Source organism: Narcine bancroftii, chromosome 10, assembly GCF_036971445.1.
Source record: "Narcine bancroftii isolate sNarBan1 chromosome 10, sNarBan1.hap1, whole genome shotgun sequence".
NCBI classification, from domain to species: Eukaryota; Metazoa; Chordata; class Chondrichthyes; order Torpediniformes; family Narcinidae; genus Narcine; species Narcine bancroftii.
The window spans coordinates 46,718,039-46,739,187 of NC_091478.1; the positions used below are offsets into that span (position 1 = coordinate 46,718,039).

General features: G+C 43.6%; 1 protein-coding gene across 1 annotated transcript in view; it reads left to right on the top strand.

Moving 5' to 3' along the window:
* Positions 1-1,313: 1,313 nt before the first annotated feature.
* kifbp (kinesin family binding protein) overlaps positions 1,314-21,149 on the top strand; it is a 38,478-nt gene continuing 18,642 nt past the window's right edge. The window contains exons 1-2 of the mRNA XM_069900851.1: positions 1,314-1,806; positions 7,745-7,843. Of these exons, the coding sequence (XP_069756952.1) occupies positions 1,438-1,806; positions 7,745-7,843 (468 nt within the window). The 5' untranslated portion in view covers positions 1,314-1,437. The remainder of the gene's footprint in view (positions 1,807-7,744; positions 7,844-21,149) is intronic.

The window sequence follows — 21,149 nt, forward strand, 5'->3', positions numbered from 1 at the left end:
ATTGCCTTTTATTTTGTGTAGATGCCCCATGATCTGCTGAGTTTTTCCAATACTTCTGTATAATGCATTTGACACCATCATCTGCAGATTTTCTTGCTGATCTCTGCCCTTCAAGCCTGCTCCACTATTCAATAAGATCATAGATAATCGAATCTTGATCTCAACTTCACTTTCCTACTGTCTCCCCACAATTTGCTTAAGATTCAACTGTCATGTCTGCCTTGAGTATATTCAATGACTCTACGGCCCATCCCATTGAGAGTAAAACAACCTCCACATTTCCACTTTATTCTCCAAACAAATGCTCTGTTTTTCTGGATGCATCCATTCTCCCCTGAATTTCACTTCTCAGTAACATAATTTCTCATCCTTCTACACTCCAATCTTCTCAACCCCTACATTTAAGATATCAACTTGGTTAACTTTCACTTTGCAGGCTTCTGTGAAAGTAAATCATACCTTAAATATGGAGAACTGCGTACCAGGGAACAATCCTTTAGGAATGCTTAAAAAAGGAGAAGATGCAGTATTATTTAAAACAAAGATAGCTGAAATTAGTAATTGAATGTGGTCAGGTGGGATATGGGCTTGGCTTGAGTGGTGGAACAGGCACTGTCGAGGAAACCATTGCTCAGGGAAAAGAGACATTTTGGAAACACTGGTAGTTAGATGCCATATATTTCAGCTGGAGAAACCTCAAGAATGTAATTATTAGTGTGGCCTATTCTGCTCTCCTGGACCAGATGCTTCCTATGAAATCTTATCCATTGAAATTTCAGCCCCCACACTCATTGTCCTAGAGAAGACTGTCACCTATCTCTCCACAGACTGGATGTGTGAAGAGGATCTGGAGAAGGATGCAAAGGTCCTTCTTGCAGTTCATCTTGAGCAGTGGTGCCAACAGGATTGATATAAGGAGCTGTGCCCAGTGACAAAGACATCTGCTGCTTCTGGAAGATCAGCAACTTGGTCTGCCTGAAGCTTGTGGGTCTTCCAGCACAGTGAGATGTTGGTGAGGGAAGGCTGCCGACTGGCACATTCCAGGCTGCAGGGGTATGTGCTGAAGGATGCACTGAGGCTTGGTGCAGCCAATGCAAGGGTTTTGCAGGGAAGGGCCATGTCCAGGATCCTGCTGCTTGGAATTGAGGGGTTGAGACTTGTGGAGATCCATGTAAATGGTGATGGTGCAATACAGTATAATGGGCTAACACTACCATGCACAGAAAGGCAATATGACATGGAATGTAAAAATAATTTGCTTTCTTTTCCGTGGTATATATTGTTAATTAAGTTTATTCTTGGCAGCGCGAGAATGATACCCCAGCATCTCGGGCGTCCCAACACCGCGGGTTGGCCCTGCAGTTCCTCCTCTCAGCTGCCAGGTGGCGCTGGCACGGCCTCCCGGCCGGGGGCGCTGTCCATCACTCCGGCAGGAAGATGGCGGAGCAGGAGCTGCAGCTGAAGTACTCACGGGCCCTGAACCTGTCCGAGGTGGAGTCCAAGCAGGATCATGAATCCGAGCCCTACCGCTCGAAGTACGCGGCCCGCGAGCTGCTGAAGGAGCTGAAGGCCGTGGTGGGGCGCCGGGCTCAGGCCGGAGACTCGGAGGACGAGCACGCCGAGGAGAGGCGCTCGCAGGACGGTCGGTGGCTGCAGAAGCTGGGGGTGTTGGAGCTGCAGCTCGGCCTCAACCACGCCGAGACGGAGGAGCTGTCGGCCGGCGAGGAGCACCTGGCCAAGTGCGTGCGCGTCCTGGAGGCCTTCAGGTCGAGCCCCGAGGCCGTGTCTGTCTTCATTCAGGCCGAGGTAAGGGAGGGGGTGGGGGGGGGAAGATGGGTGACTCACCCCAGCCTCAGCCCCTTCTGTCCATCACCCCCCTCCCTCGCCTATGGCTACAGCCCTGTTGATCACAGTGCACTGTGACCCTCTACACACATCCTTGTGGAGTCTGCATAAAAGATCATGAAACTGTTAGGCACTACCAGTAACCACCAAGACTAGGCTGAGGGAACGACAGAAGAACGGATCCAGGTATAGGAATGGAGGGAAGGGAGAGGTGGCTCATCCTTTATGGCCAGGACCACGGGGGAGGAGTCATAGGGTAGGAGTCATCAGTGGGCGGGCCAGCTCCGTGTATACAGTAGTCAATCATAACTATATACAATGGAGGAAACATATCACCACAGAAATGTTGACCATTCGCTTTCCCACTGATGCTGCTCTACTGGCTGTGACTCCAGCACATTCCTTGCACCAGACTATTCCAGCATCTGCAATCCTGTGCGTGTCTCCACCTACACTAAGCCTCGCCCTTATCAGAATTGGGATTTATTCTCATGAACAAGTTGTGAAATTCGGTGTTTTGCGGCAGTGTCACATTACAACCATCTTACATAGTGCATGAAAAATAAGACAGTGTCTTTGGTTCATTGATTATTCAGGAATCAGATGGCAGCGGGGAAGAAGCTGTTCTTGTGCCGCCAGGCGCTCACCTTAAGGCTTCTGTACCTTTTTCCCCGATGGTAGCAGAGTGAAGCACCACCCTCTCTACTATCGAGCACCACCTTCGGATCCATCCCATTTTACTGGAACAAGGCCGTAAGAAATTGCGGAGAGATGTTCGTGCCATTACACAAGCCAACCTCCCCTCCTTCGACTTATTCTGCACTTCTCCCTGCCTCAGGGAAGTAGCCAATATATTAAAAGACCCATCCCACCCTAGTCACTCTCCTCCCCTTTTCCTGTCAGACAGAAAGTACATGCATTTGAAAACACAATCCACCAGCTTCAAGGATTGTTTCTTGTGTGCTGTTATCAGACGAGTGAATTGATCTTTGATCGGTAAAATGGTGTTCCCCTTGCAATATTTTAATGATATGTTATTTTACACTACCTGTTGCCCTTGCGCAAGAAAGTCTGCAGACGTTGGGGTCAAGTACAATTCATACAAATGCTGGAAAAACTCAGCAGGTCATGCAGTATCCACGGGAAGCAAAAGGTATTCAACATTTCAGGCCTGCACACTTCGTCAGAAATCCTGAAAAACAGGTGGATACCCCAATAAAAAGGTGAGTGGGGGGTGGTGAGAGGAATGGATTTACTTGACGAAATAGCATGCAAAACCAATTTTTTTCTATATCTTGGTACACCGACAATTATCAATGAACAAAAGCACATCAAATCATATTGCTCTATTAGCCCAATCTCTAGCTTGGGCAACTCCGATTCAGTCCTGAATGTGGTTCTTTCTGAAGTTTGCATGTTGTTCCCATTACAGCATGGTTGTATCAGCTTTCTCCCACAATTCAAAAATGTGTTTTTTGATTGATTAATTGGCTACTGTAAATTGCTACTTTATATGGCAAAGATAAAGATGCAAAGCCAACATTGCAGACTTGAGCCCTTCATGAAGGTAGGACAAAATGTAGGCAGGCACCAGAACAAAATGGTAGGGGGAAGGGCATGGTCCTATAGGCAGGAGGTTAGGGGAAGGAGGACACACAAACAAACAGGGAGGACTTTATCTTTGCTACATAGTGCACGTTTTGACCTGCTGAGTTTCTCCAGCATTGTGTTTTTACTTCAATCGTGGTGTCTGCAGATGTTTGTTTTACTACTATAAATTGCTAATTGAATGCAGGTGAGTAGTAGAAGCTGGGGGAGTTGGTAGGTATGGAGAAAATAAAATTGAATTAGTGTAAATGGATGGTTGGTACAATTCTATACAATTATGGTTGGAGCCGTATAGCATGGAAGCACATCCTTTGGCCTGCCGCATCCACAGTGACTCATGGGCAGCCATCTGTGTTAAACCCATCTTCCAACGTTTGGCCGATAAACCTTCTATGGATGCTTCTTAAATGCTGTCAGTGATTCTGCTTCCACCACTCTCTCTGCCAGTGCATTCTACTCACTACTCTGGATGAAAAAGATTCCCTCACATTCCTTCTACTGTTGACTTGTTTTATTCATCTCTGATGAGGGGAAAGGATTCCTGCAGCCTATCCTACCCTGTATATTTTATAAACCTTAATTGTATCTCCCTTAACATCCTCCACTAAGGGGAAAACAGACCTGCCTTTCCATACAACTCAAATAATCCATCCATGCAACAGATTGGTGAATCTTCTGTGTCCAGTGCTATCACATCCTTCCCAAAAGGTGGTGACTTAAACTGCATGTAGTTCTCTACTTAAGGTCAATGTTTTATTAAGTTGGAGCATAATCTCCTGACCAGTGAAGGCTTACATTCTATGTCTTCATAATCTACATGCACTGCCACCATCAGTGATCTCTGGACTTGTATACCAAGGTCTGTCTATTGCTACTACTCCTTAGGACCTTGCTATAATATAAGGAATTAGTACTCTCTAAATGCATAATTATCAAGAGGGATTACAGAGTTGGGCAAAATCAACTTGGATCTTTGGAATGCAAATTCTTTGACGCTGTAACAAATAGATCAGGTGATTCTAGAAATGCAAAGAACAATGGTTTCCCATGGTCATTACTGAAATTTATAAGAGGTGCCTTGATATGGTGGGAGAGGAGGAAGGTAATGAAGGCAGTTTTAGAATGGATGGAAGCAAGTCAATTAATGATGAGTAAGAGGGGGCTATAAAGGTAATCTGCAATCTGTTGTCTGGTTAAAATGGGACCTAGGGGAGAGGGATATGTGTCTGTCACATGTGTATATATGTGGTAGATGTCATAATCTACTCTTGCGATTGTAGGCTCTTATCCCAGAAACTATTGTAAATCTTTTCTGTACTCTTTTAATTCCTTCACATCCTTCGCTGTAATTGAACATACTGCTTCAGTTGAGGCTAAACCAGTTATGTCTTCTTTCTTTGGCTTGGCTTCACGGATGAAGATTTATGGAGGGGTAAATGTCCACGTCAGCTGCAGCCTAGTTTGTGGCTGACAAGTCCGATGCGGGACAGGCAGACACGGTTGCAGCGGTTGCAGGGGAAAATTGATTGGTTGGGGTTGGGTGTTGGGTTTTTCCTCCTTTGTCTTTTGTCAGTGAGGTGGGCTCTGCGGTCTTCTTCAAAGGAGGTTGCTGCCCGCCAAACTGTGAGGCGCCAAGATGAACGGTTTGAGGCGATATCAGCCCACTGGCGGTGGTCAATGTGGCAGGCACCAAGAGATTTCTTTAGGCAGTCCTTGTACCTCTGACACGATGGCCAGTGGAGAGCTCGCCATAGAACACGATCTTGGGAAGGCGATGGTCCTCTATTCTGGAGACGTGACCTACCCAGCGCAGTTGGATCTTCAACAGCGTGGAATCGATGCTGTCGGCCTCTGCCATCTCGAGTACTTCGATGTTAGGGATGAAGTCGCTCCAATGAATGTTGAGGATGGACCGGAGACAACGCTGGTGGAAGCGTTCTAGGAGCTGTAGGTGATGCCGTTAGAGGACCCATGATTTGGAGCCGAACAGGAATGTGGGTATGACAACGGCTCTGTATACGCTTATCTTTGTGAGGTTTTTCAGTTGGTTGTTTTTCCAGACTCTTTTGTGTAGTCTTCCAAAGACGCTATTTGCCTTGGCGAGTCTGTTGTCTATCTCGTTGTCGATCCTTGCATCCGATGAAATGGTGCAGCCGAGATAGGTAAACTGGTTGACCGTTTTGAGTTTTGTGTGCCCGATGGAGATGTGGGGGGGCTGGTAGTCATGGTGGGGAGCTGGCTGATGGAGGACCTCAGTTTTCTTCAGGATGAATTCCAGACCAAACATTTTGGCAGTTTCCACAAAACAGGACGTCAAGCGCTGAAGAGCTGGCTCTGAATGGGCAACTAAAGCGGCATCGTCTGCAAAGAGTAGTTCACGGACAAGTTACTCTTGTGTCTTGGTGTGAGCTTGAAGGCGCCTCGGATTGAAGAGACTGCCATCTGTGCGGTACCGGATGTAAACAGCGTCTTCATTGTTGACATCTTTCATGGCTTGGTTCAGCATCATGCTGAAGAAGATTGAAAAGAGGGTTGGTGCGAGAACGCAGCCTTGCTTCATGCCATTGTTAATGGAGAGCTCATTGCTGTATCTGACCCGACCTTGTTGGTTTTCGTGCAGTTGGATAACCATGTTGAGGAACTTTGGGGGGCATCCGAGGCACTCTAATATTTGCCAAAACCCTTTCCTGCTCACAGTGTCAAAGGCTTTGCTGAGGTCAACATAACCAGTTATGTATAAAAGTTCAAATTCACCTGGTTCACCTCTGGCCACGATCTCTCTGACTTCCATCTCAAGAGACAAGCTCTCCACAGATAATTTCTACAAACCTCACAACTGCACTTACCTCGACAACACCTCTTCACACCCTGTCCCCTATTTTATTTCTCTCAATTCCTCTATCTCCACCACATCATGTCCCAGGATAAAGTCTTCCGTTCCAGAACATTTGAGATGTCCTCCACCTTTAAATAGAAAAATGTGGTATCCCCTCTACTGCCATCAACTCAGCCCTTATCTGCATCTCTATTTCCTACACATCTGCCCTGTCCCCCTCTGTCCCGAGACACAATAAGGACAGGATTCCCTTGTTCTCACCTACCACCCCACAAGCCTCTGAATTCAACGATATCTCCTGCAGTTTCAGCCACCTACATGACGATCCCACTACTAGGCACATCTTCCCCTCACCTTCCCTCTCCACTTTCAGAATCAGAATTTATTGGCATGAACGAGTCATGAAATTCAGTGTTTTGCGGCAGCATCAATAGTGTAGAGATTCCTATTAGAACCAACTTTGCAATAAATAAAAAAAAATAGTGCACAAAAAGATGGTGTTTCTGGTTCATTGATTATTCAGGAATTTGATGGCAGTGGGGAAGAAGTTGTCCTTGAGTTGTTGAGTGCTCATCTTTAGGCTCCTGTACCTTTTCCCCAATAGTAGCAGAGTGAAGAGGGCATGGCCTAAGTGGTGGGGGGTCTTTGAGGATAGAGGCTGCTTTCTTAAGACACCGCCTCATGTAGAGGTCCTCGATGGAGTGAAGTCTGGTGCCTGTGATATCTCAGGCCAAGTTAACAACCTTCTGGAGTTTATTCTTGTCCTGGCAAGTGATGCAACCAGCCAGAATGCTCTCCACAGTACACCTGTAGGAGATCTTCCACAGGGCCCGCTCCCTCATCAACTCAACCCTCCTCTTTAATTGCCCCTGCGAATCTTGTCCTTGCAAAAAAATACTACACTAGTTCCCACACCTCTCTCACCACCATTTGTGGCCCCAAACAGTCCTTCCAAGTGAATAAGAACTATGGAGCTAAAGATATATCGTTGGATGCTAGAAGTAATGGGTAGAATGCACTTTTAGGAAATCTCTGGTATAACTGAATAGATTGAAACCAGGAGAGTGCAGTCTCGTCCAACTTTTAAGATTGAAAGAGGTGATGAAGCGTGACACTGTCATCTATGTCGAATATTGCAGGCTGGCTCTAAAGGGTAAGGAGTATTTTGGGCTCATTTCAATATTGTGACTGAGATGAAAACTTAATTGAAAGGATAAAGAAGTTGGGGCAGATTTGGGGAGTGATTAAATGTTCCTCAAGCTTTGGTGAGGAAAGGGGTGGAATCTGAAATAACAGGTGTGTCGGGTACAGCTCTCATGAGGAGGCGTTTAGGGAGGAGGTGTTTCAGATGAACAATTTGAAATGCAATTTGTGGAAAGGTCAATATTGGTGTCATGTTAAGTTCCTGATAACTTTACAGAAGATGTGAAGCATGCTGTAATCTGTTGATTTCAGAACCAGTTGGGTATCCTGTGGGCAGCACTGGAAGAAATGGAAAAAGCCAAGACCTATCTCGAAGATGCAGAAGCACTTTACAATCAGTACACCAAGGAGGTAAAGTAAAGCATAATGAACAGGAGGTAAAGTAAAGCATAATGAACAGGAGGTAAAGTAAAGCATAATGAACAGGAGGTAAAGTAAAGCATAATGAACAGGAGGTAAAGTAAAGCATAATGAACAGGAGGTAAAGTAAAGCATAATGAACAGGAGGTAAAGTAAAGCATAATGAACAGGAGGTAAAGTAAAGCATAATGAACAGGAGGTAAAGTAAAGCATAATGAACAGGAACAAACTGAAAAAGATTCATGCTTTTCTGACGTTTCATCTTTTCATCTCTCTGACCTCCGCTGTGACCAGTCAGTCCTCGGCAGACCTCTTGGTTTCACTCAAAAAACATTTTTTTAATTCAGTGTGACAGTCTTCCGATGCTTATTTCTCTGGCTGGAGATCCCCCTCAACCCACGTGGGATCCTTTGACTTGTTTCAGAATTTTTTTTTTAACCTGGACCATCTGGCCTCAGACAACAATGTTTTACTTCCCATTTCTAAGAATGTTGAATTGCACAGCACAGGTGCAGGCCCTTTGGTTGATAATGTCTGTGTTGATCATGCTGCCAATTTAAACTGCACATCTGCTTGCACACGGGTCCTCCACAGATTCTGAAAGCCCTCCATTCACTTTCTGTTCATGTACCTGTCTAACTGCTTCAACCACTTTCTCTGGCAGTCTTTTCCAGGTAACTATTGCTCTGTGTGTGAACAAAAAAAAATTGCTGCCCAAATCTCTGTTAAATTTTATATCTTTCAACGTAAACTTACGCTGCCTAGGCTTTGACATTTCCACTATCTCCCCTATCAATGCCTCTCAAGACTATCAGGTCACCCCATAGCCTCTGACAATCCAGAAAAAAACAATTCATATTTGTCCAACCTCTCCACATAGCTAATACATTCCAATCCATGCAATGTCCTGGTGAATCTTCTGTGCGCCCTCTCTTAAGCCTCCACATCCTTCCTGTAATAAGGTGACCAGAAGTGCACACAATACATTGTTACAAAGTTGCATAATTTTAGTTTTCATAGTTATGGCTACTTAACGATATAGCCTAAAGTATTTAGAAATGTTTGTACTCATCTGCGGGTTGCTGTGCTGGGCGGACGCGACCACAGGTGGACTAGGCCTAAGAGCCTCGGGATCACAGAGGAAAAGGAAGCAGAGCACGAGGTGGAGAAAGTACAGTAAGCGAGCAGGGGACCGTGCTGGGCTGAAGGCAAACCTCTGCCTTCCAGCTCTCCCATCCATTCTGCTTGCCAACATCTGCTCCCTGGGGAACGAAATGGATGGCATCCAACTCCAGAGGTCTTTACAGTGTTAGGACAAGGACTGCTGTCCTTTGGTCTTCACAGAAACGTGACTCAGTGACCGGCTCCTGGATGCCACCATTCAGCTGGATGGGCTCACTTTATCTTTATGCTCTGTGTGGCAATGCCTGTGGTGGTGGCCTGTGGTTTTACATCAACACAGAAAGGTGCAAGGACTCTGCACGAGTTTCCGGTCTCTGCTCAATGCGGTGAAATTTGTGACGGTCAGATGTAGACCATTTTATCTATCGCAAGAATTCACCAAGGTCCTCGTAGTTGGAGTGTACATCCCCCCGGCACTAATGCTAAGGAGACAATCTGGAAACTGTATGGGGCTATAAGTGAACTGCAGACCACACACTCCGATGGACTGATCATTATTGCTGGGGATTTCAACCAGCCGAACCTCAAGTCAAGACTATTTAAATTTCAACAGTATGTGGCCTTTGCTACAAGAAGGGAAAACATATTGGACCTTGTGTATAAGAACATTTCCGATGAGTATCGGGCAGAACCACGCTCCCACCTCAGATAGACCACATCTCTGTAACGCTGATCCCAGTGTACAGACCGCTTGTCAGACTCTCCAGACCAGTCCGGAAGCAGGTTAAAACTTGGCCAGCAGGAGCCATTCATCCATTTCAAGACAGTTTTGTGCGCACTGACTGGTACATGTTCAAGGAAGCATCATCCAATGGTGACAGGCTGGAGAAGTAAACGGCATCAGTGACCAGCTACATCAGTAAGTGTTCGGATGACGTGGCTGTGCCCAAAGCCATTATAACTCGCTCCGATCAGAAGCCATGGATGACTGCAGAGGTGCATGTGTTGTTCAGGAACCGAGAAGCTGCCTTCAGAGCAGATGACAAGGCAGCCCTAGCTATTGCAAGAGCCAAGCTGTCGAAGGCCATTAGGGAGGCAGAGCTTGCAAATGCTCAGTGCATTCATAGTCAACTTCCTGGAGAGCAAGGACACCCAAAGTGAGTGGAAGGGCATCCAAGACATCACCAACCACAAGAATACTCCATCTGTCTGTGCTGGTGATGCCTCCCTCCCAGACACACTGAACAACTCTGTGAGCTTTGAGATGGAAAAACAACATCGCAGTGAAGAAGACCACTTCTCCACCTCTCCTCCAAATAACCAGGTGCTGTGTTTGCAGTGGCCGACATGAAGAGAGGGCTAAGCGAGGTCAACCTGCGGAAATCTGCTGGAGCAGATAACATTCCCAACAGAGTGCTCAGGGGATGTGCAGCTCAGCTGGTGGATGTTCTCGCCGACATCTTTAACATCTCCCTGAGAAGTCTCATGGTTCCAATGTGCTTCACTGTTGTCCCTGTGCCGAAGAAGTTATCTGTCCTGCCTCAATGATTACTACCCTGTCGCATTTATGTCCATCCATCATCATGAAGGGCTTCGAGATCCCTCCATCAAGCTCCTATTTCCCCAATCACTAAACCCCCTGCAGTTCACATACAGAGCCAACCACTCTACGGACAATGCCACTGCCCTCCATCTAGCCCTCACCCACCTGGAAAACAGGGACATGTATGTTTGAATGCTGTTTATTGACTTCAACTCCGCATTCAACACAATCATACCTCAGTACCTGATAGGGAAATTGAAGCTGCTGGGTCTAAACACCTCCCTCTGCATTTGGATTCTCGGCTTCCTGTTGGGGAAACTTCAGGCAGTCCAGATCAGCATCTCCAAGACCATCACACTGAGCACGGGGCCCCCACAGGGCTGTGTGCTGAGTCCACTGCTGTTCACTCTGCTGACCCACGGCTATGCAGCTAAACACAGTTCGAACCACATCATCAAGTTTGCTGATACAGAGATGAGGTGCAGTCGCTAACAGAATGGGGCAGAGCCAATAACCTGTATCTGAAGTTAAAAAAATAAAATAGTTATCGACTTCACGAGGGCCCCAGGAGTCCATGCTCTGCTGACCATTGACGGCTCCACCATTGAAATCGTCAAGAGTATCACGTTCTTTGGAATGTACTTGGCAGAGAATCTCACCTGGTCCCTTAACACCAGCTCCATAGCCAAGAAAGCTCAGCAGCGCCTCTACTTCCTGCAAAGGCTGAGGGAAGTTCATCTCCCACCCTCCATCCTCACTACATTCTACAAAGGATGTATTGAGGGCCTCCTGTGCAACTACATCACTGCCTGATTTGGAAGCTGAACTTCTTTTAACCTCAAGACCCTGCAGAGATTAGTGAAATCAGCGGAAAAGATCATTGGGGGTTCTCTTCCTACCATGAAGAGCATTTACAACACTCAATGCAGGCGAAAAGCAATAAACATTGTGAAGGGCTCCACACACCCCTCAAGTAAACTGTTCTCCTATCTACCCTCTGGTAGGAGGTACTGCAGCACCTGGGCCCTTGCGTACAGATTGGGCAACAACCTTTTCCCCCAAGCCATCAGATTCCTGAACTTGCAGAACATTTGGAGATAGGGTACCATGGACTGTTACTGTATAAGTCTTAATGTATTTAACTTCTATTCTAACATATTTATGTAAATGTGCTCCATGGTCCTAGAGAAATGTTAACTCTTCTTTAGCATGCGAGCATGGTATGAATCATAAATAAAGGTGACGACCAAAGTTTTGTACAGATGCAACATGAATTTTACTCATTGTTTCAGTTGATGAAGGCAAGAATGTTGTATGCCTTCTTTGCCACCCTGTCTACTTGTGGTGCTATTTTTAGGGAGCTAAGGACTTTCGCCCCAAGATCCCTCCATCAATGTTCCAAAGGGTCCTGCCATTTACTGTATACATTCCTCTTACATTACATTGGATATCCCAAAGTGCAACACCTCACACTGGTCCAGATGAATCACCATCTGCAATTCCTCTACTGATCTATATCCTGCTATATCCCTTGACAATCTTCCTCATCATCCACAGGTTTGCCATTTTTCTGTGTCATCTGCAAACACACTAATCAGCCCACCTACTCAAGTCTACATCATTTATATACATTTATCACAGAGGAGGCCAAATTTGCTTAATAAGAGCCATATAAGATAAATTTCAAATGTTTGAGAGCCGCAGCAATCATGTGATTGCAAGCCTTGCCCACTAGCACTCCTATTTTGAGCAGTGGCTCTGTATGATTCCTGTCACAGCCAATATACCGTATATGCCATTGTATAGGACGATCCCAGAATTTCCACCTAAAATATTGGTTTTGAATGATTCCATTTGTCTAAGACGACCCCAAATCTGGCACTTACCTTTGACCAGTAGATGCTGTTAAAAGCAAATCACAATATTTTAATAACAAATTATCATTTGAAGGTTCAAATTTTATTTGGATATTTTAAAGTAATCCACTGTCAGCTCCTGTAACAGCCATTCGACAGCAGTCGGTCTGGGTGGATGAACCCCACAGAGGAGCATTGAGATTTCACAAATAACTAACAGGGCATGTGCAAGATTGCGTTGGAGCCGATAGGAAGATGGTAGCGGTGTTGCGATTTCATTGTCAAGGTGAATTTTAGACCCTTTGTAGAGGACAACCCTGATTTTAAGGTGAATTTTTTAAGTTTCGAGGATCGTCCTATATATCGGCATATTCGGTATTTCTGTATGCTGCACGTGATATGTCAAAGAGCTGCATGTGGCTCATGAGCCTTGGTTTGGCCATCTTTTCGCAAATAGCAAAGTCCCAGCATTGATCGTTGTGGAACACCACAGGTGTCAGACCTCCAATCAGGGAAGCACCCCTCCACTACTACCCTCTGCCAATTCTGAATCCCATCTACTAAGTCACCATCTTTTGGATTGGTGTGCAATGAGGGATCTTCTTGAATGCTTTTTCTAAAGTCCATGAAGACAAGGAGGGAATAATTAAAAATACAATTCCTCCTTGTTAAAATTAGAAATAGAGATTTTAAACAAAGGATTTTAACTTGCCAAGTGCTGAGAATGTAGAGAAGGTAGCCATTGGGGTGGGGGGGGGGGGGGGTGGAGGTGAGAAAGATGTGAGTTGCTGGGACATCTTCTGGTTTTTTGGTATATACTCAGGACAAAGCCCATTAGTGATAAGAAAATACTAATTAGTACAGAATTACAGACCTCAGTGCACTGGAGCCTCATCTTTGTATTGGATCTTGACCAATGCCAGGATAGGAACATAAAAGCATTAATTGGGGCTTGCCTGTTGAATGATAAGTTTAAAGTATTTTTGTATAATAAGGTTCCCTTGTCATATGTGCAATCTCAATATATGTGATAAAGGAACTTGTGTTTAAATAACATATGTCAGTTTTCCTTGACGTCTTGATACTTTCTGCCAGTCATGAAAAAACACGTGTGTCAAAAGAAAATGTCCTCACGACAGTCACTTAAAAAAATCTCAAATCAAGATGGTAAGACAGATCTGTTCCAAAGCCGTGCAGACTATCCCTAATCAGTTTATGAGTAGATCCTATCTCTAAAAATCTTTTTCAATAATTTCCCTATTACAAGGCTCATTGCCTGTACTTTCCTGGTTTGGTTCTTTTGTCCACATTGGTTTCCTTGTTTCAGTTCTCTTCAAGCCCATTCCTCATTTTCAGTAACCATCGAACACTACAGCACAGAAAACAGGTCATTCGGCCCTTCAAGTCTGTTCAACTGACCTGCACCCATTCCATAACCCTCCAGACCTCTCCCATCCATATATCTATCCGATTTATTCTTAAAACTTAAGAGTGAACCTGCATTTATCACATCTGATGACAGCTCGTTCCACACTCCCATCACTCTCTGAGTGAAGAGTTTTCCCTTGTTTCCCCTTAATCCTTTCCTCTTTCACATTAAAGCCATGTGATCTAGTATTTATCTCTTCTAATCTGTGAAAAGAGCCTACTCACATTTACTCTGTCTATGAAAAGTGGCAAAGCAGCAGGTATGGATGGAATCCCCCCAGAGGTCTGGAAGGCTGGAGGCAAAACTCTGCATGCCAAACTGCATGAGTTTTTCAAGCTTTGTTGGGACCAAGGAAAACTGCCTCAGGACCTTCGTGATGCCACCATCATCACCCTGTACAAAAACAAAGGTGAGAAATCAGACTGCTCAAACTACAGGGGAATCACGCTGCTCTCCATTGCAGGCAAAATCTTCGCTAGGATTCTCCTAAATAGAATAATACCTAGTGTCACCGAGAATATTCTCCCAGAATCACAGTGCGGCTTTCGCGCAAACAGAGGAACTACTGACATGGTCTTTGCCCACAGACAGCTCCAAGAAAAGTGCAGAAAACAAAACAAAGGACTCTACATCACCTTTGTTGACCTCACCAAAGCCTTCGACACCGTGAGCAGGAAAGGGCTTTGGCAAATACTAGAGCGCATCGGATGCCCCCCAAAGTTCCTCAACATGATTATCCAACTGCACGAAAACCAACAAGGTCGGGTCAGATACAGCAATGAGCTCTCTGAACCCTTCTCCATTAACAATGGCGTGAAGCAAGGCTGTGTTCTCGCACCAACCCTCTTTTCAATTTTCTTCAGCATGATGCTGAACCAAGCCATGAAAGACGTCAACAATGAAGACGCTGTTTACATCCGGTACTGCACGGATGGCAGTCTCTTCAATCTGAGGCACCTGCAAGCTCACACCAAGACACAAGAAAAACTTGTCCGTGTACTACTCTTTGCAGACGATGCCGCTTTAGTTGCCCATTCAGAGCCAGCTCTTCAGCGCTTGACGTCCTGTTTTGCGGAAACTGCCAAAATGTTTGGCCTGGAAGTCAGCCTGAAGAAAACTGAGGTCCTCCATCAGCCAGCTCCCCACCATGACTACCAGCCCCCCCACATCTCCATCGGGCACACAAAACTCATAACGGTTAACCAGTTTACCTATCTCGGCTGCACCATTTCATCAGATGCAAGGATCGACAATGAGATAGACAACAGACTCGCCAAGGCAAATAGCGCCTTTGGAAGACTACACAAAAGAGTCTGGAAAAACAATCAACTGAAAAACCTCACAAAGATAAGCGTATACAGAGCCGTTGTCATACCCACACTCCTGTTCGGCTCCGAATCATGGGTCCTCTACCGGCACCACCTACGGCTCCTAGAACGCTTCCACCAGCGTTGTCTCCGCTCCATCCTCAACATCCATTGGAGCGCTTTCATCCCTAACGTCAAAGTACTCGAGATGGCAGAGGTCGACAGCATCGAGTCCACGCTGCTGAAGATCCAGCTGCGCTGGATGGGTCACGTCTCCAGAATGGAGGACCATCGCCTTCCCAAGATCGTGTTATATGGCGAGCTCTCCACTGGCCACCGTGACAGAGGTGCACCAAAGAAAAGGTACAAGGACTGCCTAAAGAAATCTCTTGGTGCCTGCCACATTGACCACCGCCAGTGGGCTGATATCGCCTCAAACCGTGGATCTTGGCGCCTCACAGTTTGGCGGGCAGCAACCTCCTTTGAAGAAGACCGCAGAGCCCACCTCACTGATAAAAGGCAAAGGAGGAAAAACCCAACACCCACCCCCAACCAACCAATTTTCCCCTGCAACCGCTGCAACCGTGTCTGCCTGTCCCGCATCGGACTTGTCAGCCACAAACGAGCCTGCAGCTGACGTGGACATTTACCCCCTCCATAAATCTTCGTCCGCGAAGCCAAGCCAAAGAAGAAAGACCCCTCGTAATTTTGTAAACCTCTATCAAATCTCCCCTCATTCTTCTACACACCAAGGAATAAAGTTCTAACCTGTCTAATTTTTCCCTGTAACTCAGCTCCTGAAGACCCAGCAACATCCTAGTAAATCTCTGTATTCTTTCAACTTTACTGATGCACAAAACTCCAAATTTCACCTCACCAATGTCTTATACAATCTTACCATAACATCCCAACTCCTATACTCATTACTTTGATTTATGAAGGCCAAGATGCCAAAAACTTTTATTACAACCCTGACTACCTGTGATGCCATTTCAGGGAATTCTGAAATTATGTATTCCCATATCCCTTTGTTCCTTTGCACTCCTCAGTGCCCTACCTTTACTGTGTATGACCTACCTTGGTTTGTCCTTCCAAAATGCAATATTTCAGACTTGTCTGCATTAAATTTCATCTGCCATTATCTTGCCCATGTTTCCAGTTGGTCCAGATCCCTCTACAAGCTTTGAAAGCCCTCCTCGCAAACCACAACACCTCCAATCTTAGTGTCATCAGCAAACTTGCTGATCCAATTTACCACATTGTAATCCAGATCATTGATGTAGACAACAAACAACAATGGTCCCAGCACCGATCCCTGAGGCACACTACATGCTACAAACTAACATCCCTCTTAATTTTGTTAGGGACTAAAGAGACTTTGTTTGCACTTACAAAAGAACAGCAAATTACAAAAATTCACCAGATAATGGTAAATTCAAAATAATAGTTTTTATTAAACTATAATAACATGATATTTTTTTATCTCTAATTTAAACTCCACTATGCACAAATTTTTATATATATATATGTGTGTGTGTGTGTGTGTTGTGACAGATTATGTTGTATTTTGTATTGTATATAGATATGTTTTAAGGGAGATAAATTGTGGCAGGTTTTTAGTGTAGGTCACAAACAAATACAAACATTTCAAAACAGATCTCATTTAAAGTACTGGAGCTCTGCTCAAGCCAGACAGGCCCAGGTCCGAGTCCCTTTGCAAAAACTTTGAAGAGTGTCCAAGAGACTTCACTGATGGATTATTGTTTAGAAAAGTAACAGATGAAAGAACTCGGAGGATTAGGTTCAGAGCCACAGGCTATATTAGGGCAGTTTGCTGTTCTAAGAGGGTCATGTGGTTTTGTAAGCAGAGAGAGTAAAACAGGCTTTTCTCTGAGAGAGAGAGAATTCAGTTCTACAGTTCAGCAGCAGCAGCTGGGACTGGAACAGGACGAGATGGCAAGCTTGTGGAAAAACCCCATTTTGAAGACAAGTTGTGAGTTCTTAGTTCAGCCTGGTCAAAGGCCTTGTGGTCCATACAAGAGGAGAGGATTGGCTGCCAAATGTTTCTCTTGAAATAAGAGAAACAAAAAGGAACTCTGTGGTGACCTGAAAGAAAGAGATTATCATCTGGAGAACCTTGAGGGGGCAAGTTTCTTGAACAAGACCCTGACCTGGCTGATTAGAAGGAATCAGTTTGTGCCCCGCAAACAACAAATCTCTCTCTGAAAACTGACAAGAACCTCCTTGAGCAGTAACCATTACCTTTCAATCACCAAAGCCTGGTGAAATTTATAAATGTTAAATTCTGTGCACAGTATAAGACTTGCCTGCAACTTGGAGGAGTGAGGAATGAGAAGTGAGATTGGACTGTGAACCAAAGAACCTTTCTGAATTTACATATACATTACATACACGTGCGCTTAGAATTAGAAGAGGGTTAAGTAAGATAGTAATAAGTTAGAGTTTGATCCTGTTTTCCTGTTTTAAGATAATTAAAAGCAACTTTTATCTTGGTGAATATCTATTGCTGCTGAGTTTTGGGGTCCTCTGGGCTCGTAACAGTGTTAAAATCCCAAACTCTGAAAGATCAATTTTTAAAAACTTCAGCATCATTTTGATCTTGCTCTTGATTGAAGGTCTTAAATTTTCAGTTTTCTTTGGCTTGGCTTCGCGGACGAAGATTTATGGAGGGGTAATGTCCATGTCAGCTGCAGGCTCGTTTGTGGCTGACAAGTCCGATGCAGGACAGGCAGACAGGGTTGCAGCGGTTGCAAGGGAAAATTGGTGGGTTGGGGTTGGGTGTTGGGTTTTTCCTCCTTTGTCTTTTGTCAGTGAGGTGGCCTCTGCGGTCTTCTTCAAAGGAGGTTGCTGCCCGCCGAACTGTGATAATTATAAAGCCCTTTTAAACATCAGATTGCTTTCAACTCTCAATTCTCTGAGATTTTCTTTAAACAGGAATGACCATTTTCTGGGCACAAATGAGAAGTGGGGTCTTACTTATTTAAAAGTCATTTATGTTGTATCTCCTGTGAATTGGACAATACAAGTGCTGTCTTTCCAGGAGGTCAATTTTCTGTATTCAGTTTTATTCCACAATGAGGCTGTACTCTTTATTTTCAAATCTGTCTTTTACAAGGTTCCAACTCCTGTCTGGGTGTCACATAGGGTCTTAACTTTGGAAATTGTTTCAAAATGTCTGAATATGATCAGATATTTCTGGCAAATCTCTCGTGTCACATGGTATGTGTCATAATTTTAACTTTGTTTGATGGTTCTCTCCTAGTTCTGGCCAGTCTGGACTTTACTGACAAATGTCTTCTTGTATTTTCAAGCAAACAATCCATTGTCCCACTTATCTCAAGAACCATCATAAAAATCTTGCAATGCAACAGCAAGCTCTTCGGCTTTCAGATTCACCTCTGTGCACAATGGTGTTTAAAATGCAAATGCATTTGTAGATGATGAAGCTGGCTAACAGCTGCTTAAAACCATGTGTGTCTGTAGAATGTAAATGAGTCTTGTCCACCCAAAACTAACTTTTACTAAAATATATATGCATATATGAAATATAGTTTTAACATTAGACTAAAGCTTGATCACAGCACATTTGTCACACACTAAACACAGGCCTCCAGTCTGAGAAGCAATAATTCTCTACCACTCTGTCTTCTTGCATTCAGCTAATTTCAAATCCAGTTTGCAACTTCTCCATGGATACCTAGTGTCTGAACCTTCTGAACTAACATCCCATGTGGGACCTTGTCAAAGGCTTTACTAAGGTCTAGGTAGACAACATCCACAACTTTTCCTTCATATACTTTCTTGGTAACCTCCTCAAAAAACTCTTGTCAGATTTGTTAGATATGACCTACCATGCTGACTATCTCTTAATTAGCCCTTGGCTGTCCAAATATTTGTAAATCTCATCTGTCAGAACACCCTCCAATAATATACCTATGACTGATGTCAGGCTTACTGGCCTGTAATTTCCTGGTTTACCTGGAGCCTTTTTTTAAACAATGGAACAACGACATGAACTACCCTGTAATCCATCGGCATCTCACCCTTGTCTAAGGACATTTTAAATATTTTTGCCAGGGCCCCTGAAATTTCTACACTAATCTCCCTCAAGGTCCAAGGAATATCTTGTCAGGCCAGGGAATTTGTTTACTTTTATTTGCTGTAAGGCACCAAGCACCTTCTCCTCTTTAATCTCCGTGACACTACTGTTTGTTTCCCTTCCTTCCTTATACACTATGCCAGTTTCCTGAGTAAATACTGATGCAAAAAAAACTTTTTAAAATTTCCCCCATTATGTGAGGCTCTACACATAAACGACCATTCTGATCTTCTAGGGGACCAATTTTGTCTCTTACTATCGAAACCCTTTGGGTTTAGCTTCACATTATCTATAACCTTTTCTCTTTCACATGCCCATCAACTGCACCCAATGTCACTTCCTGCAGACCGATGGTTATCATCCTTTTTTCTCCCACTGATGACATTGCGTACTCCTTTATTTACAATGGACCACCTTATAATGTATCCACGGACCACGAGTTGCTGGGGGAGGGGGGAAGAGGTGGTACTGGAGAGCTTGGATCCTTTCCTAGATCACTGAAGGGAGTTTTGTTTTCTCAAGAGAAATTTTTTTGAAATATGTCTTTTTTTTGGTTGTCAATTTATAACCTTGTTGTGCACATTTCTTGTTTATTTCATTAGTAATATTTGTCTTTGCCACATTACTAAAAAGCCATGGAACACTGGTTGAAAAATAATGCACTTTATATCAAAATAGACCTTCATCAATGTATAATCAATTTTTGAAGATTTGAAGTTGAATGGGGATTAAGAAAATAGAAGACTGTTTTGAAGCTGGTAAATTTATTACTTTTCAACGAATGAAGGAAAAAAGTAATGTCCCAAATAATACTTTTTTTTGTTATTACAGGTTAAGGCTTTCTTGGTTGATAATTTAGGTCGTAATTTGATACTACCTAGACAGAATGAATTAGAATTATTGATATGTAAGGGTGGTGTAAATAAGTTTATTTCAAAAAGCAACTCCTAAATTAGGAATTCATAAATAAAGATTAAGGTGGGGGATAGACAAATGGATGAAAATGATTGGATGCAACTATGTGAAGAAAATATGACAAAATTATTAATGTTAGGTATAAACTGGTTCAATAATTTTTTTGTCCATTATATTTAACTCCTTAAAAATTTTTTTAAAAATGTTGAATCCAGCATTATCAGATTTATGTTTTAGATGGGATCAGGAAATTGGTTCATTTTTGAATTCTACTTGGAAGTGTCCTAGTAACCTTTTTTTTAAAAAAAACCTTTTTGGTTAGAGGTTTTAAAAAAAAAACATTTTTGGAGAAAATATCAGGAGTAAAACTTCCACAGGAGTTATTTTTGTTGGGGAATATTAAAGTGATTAGAGTAGATCTAAATTAAGATTAACTGTGTATCAAATTGAATTTTTACGATGAGCTTTAGCTGTTTTTGGGAAGTGCATAGCCATTACTTGGAAATCAGATACAGATTTAGGAATTGAAAGGTGGCATGCTGAATTGCGTTCTTGTATTCCACTTGAGAAAATAACGTAATCTACATAATAAGTATTTTATTTTAAATATGGAGCCCATTTTGAAGGGCTCTCTGAAAGCCCATCCTGATGGTAACTGCCAGTTCCATTATTATTTGAATTGAGACTTGTTTCTTTTTGACATTCTCCTAACTTTTTCTTTTGTTTTGATATTTTAGGGGAGGGTTGGTGAGTGAGAGATGGGAAGGGATGGGGGTGGGGTTTATATATAAATAGATATATACATATATGCTTAATTTTTTTAGTTTTATTGAATATGGATGTGGTTTTAAAAATTTTTAAATAAAATTTTCAAAAAAACCTATTTCACACCTTTGATATTGTTTCAAGTTGTCTAAGTTTTTTTGAATTTTTCAATAGTTCCAATGAAAAATCATTGGCTTGAATCATAAATAAAATTCAAAGCCAGTGTGCTACTCTTTGTTT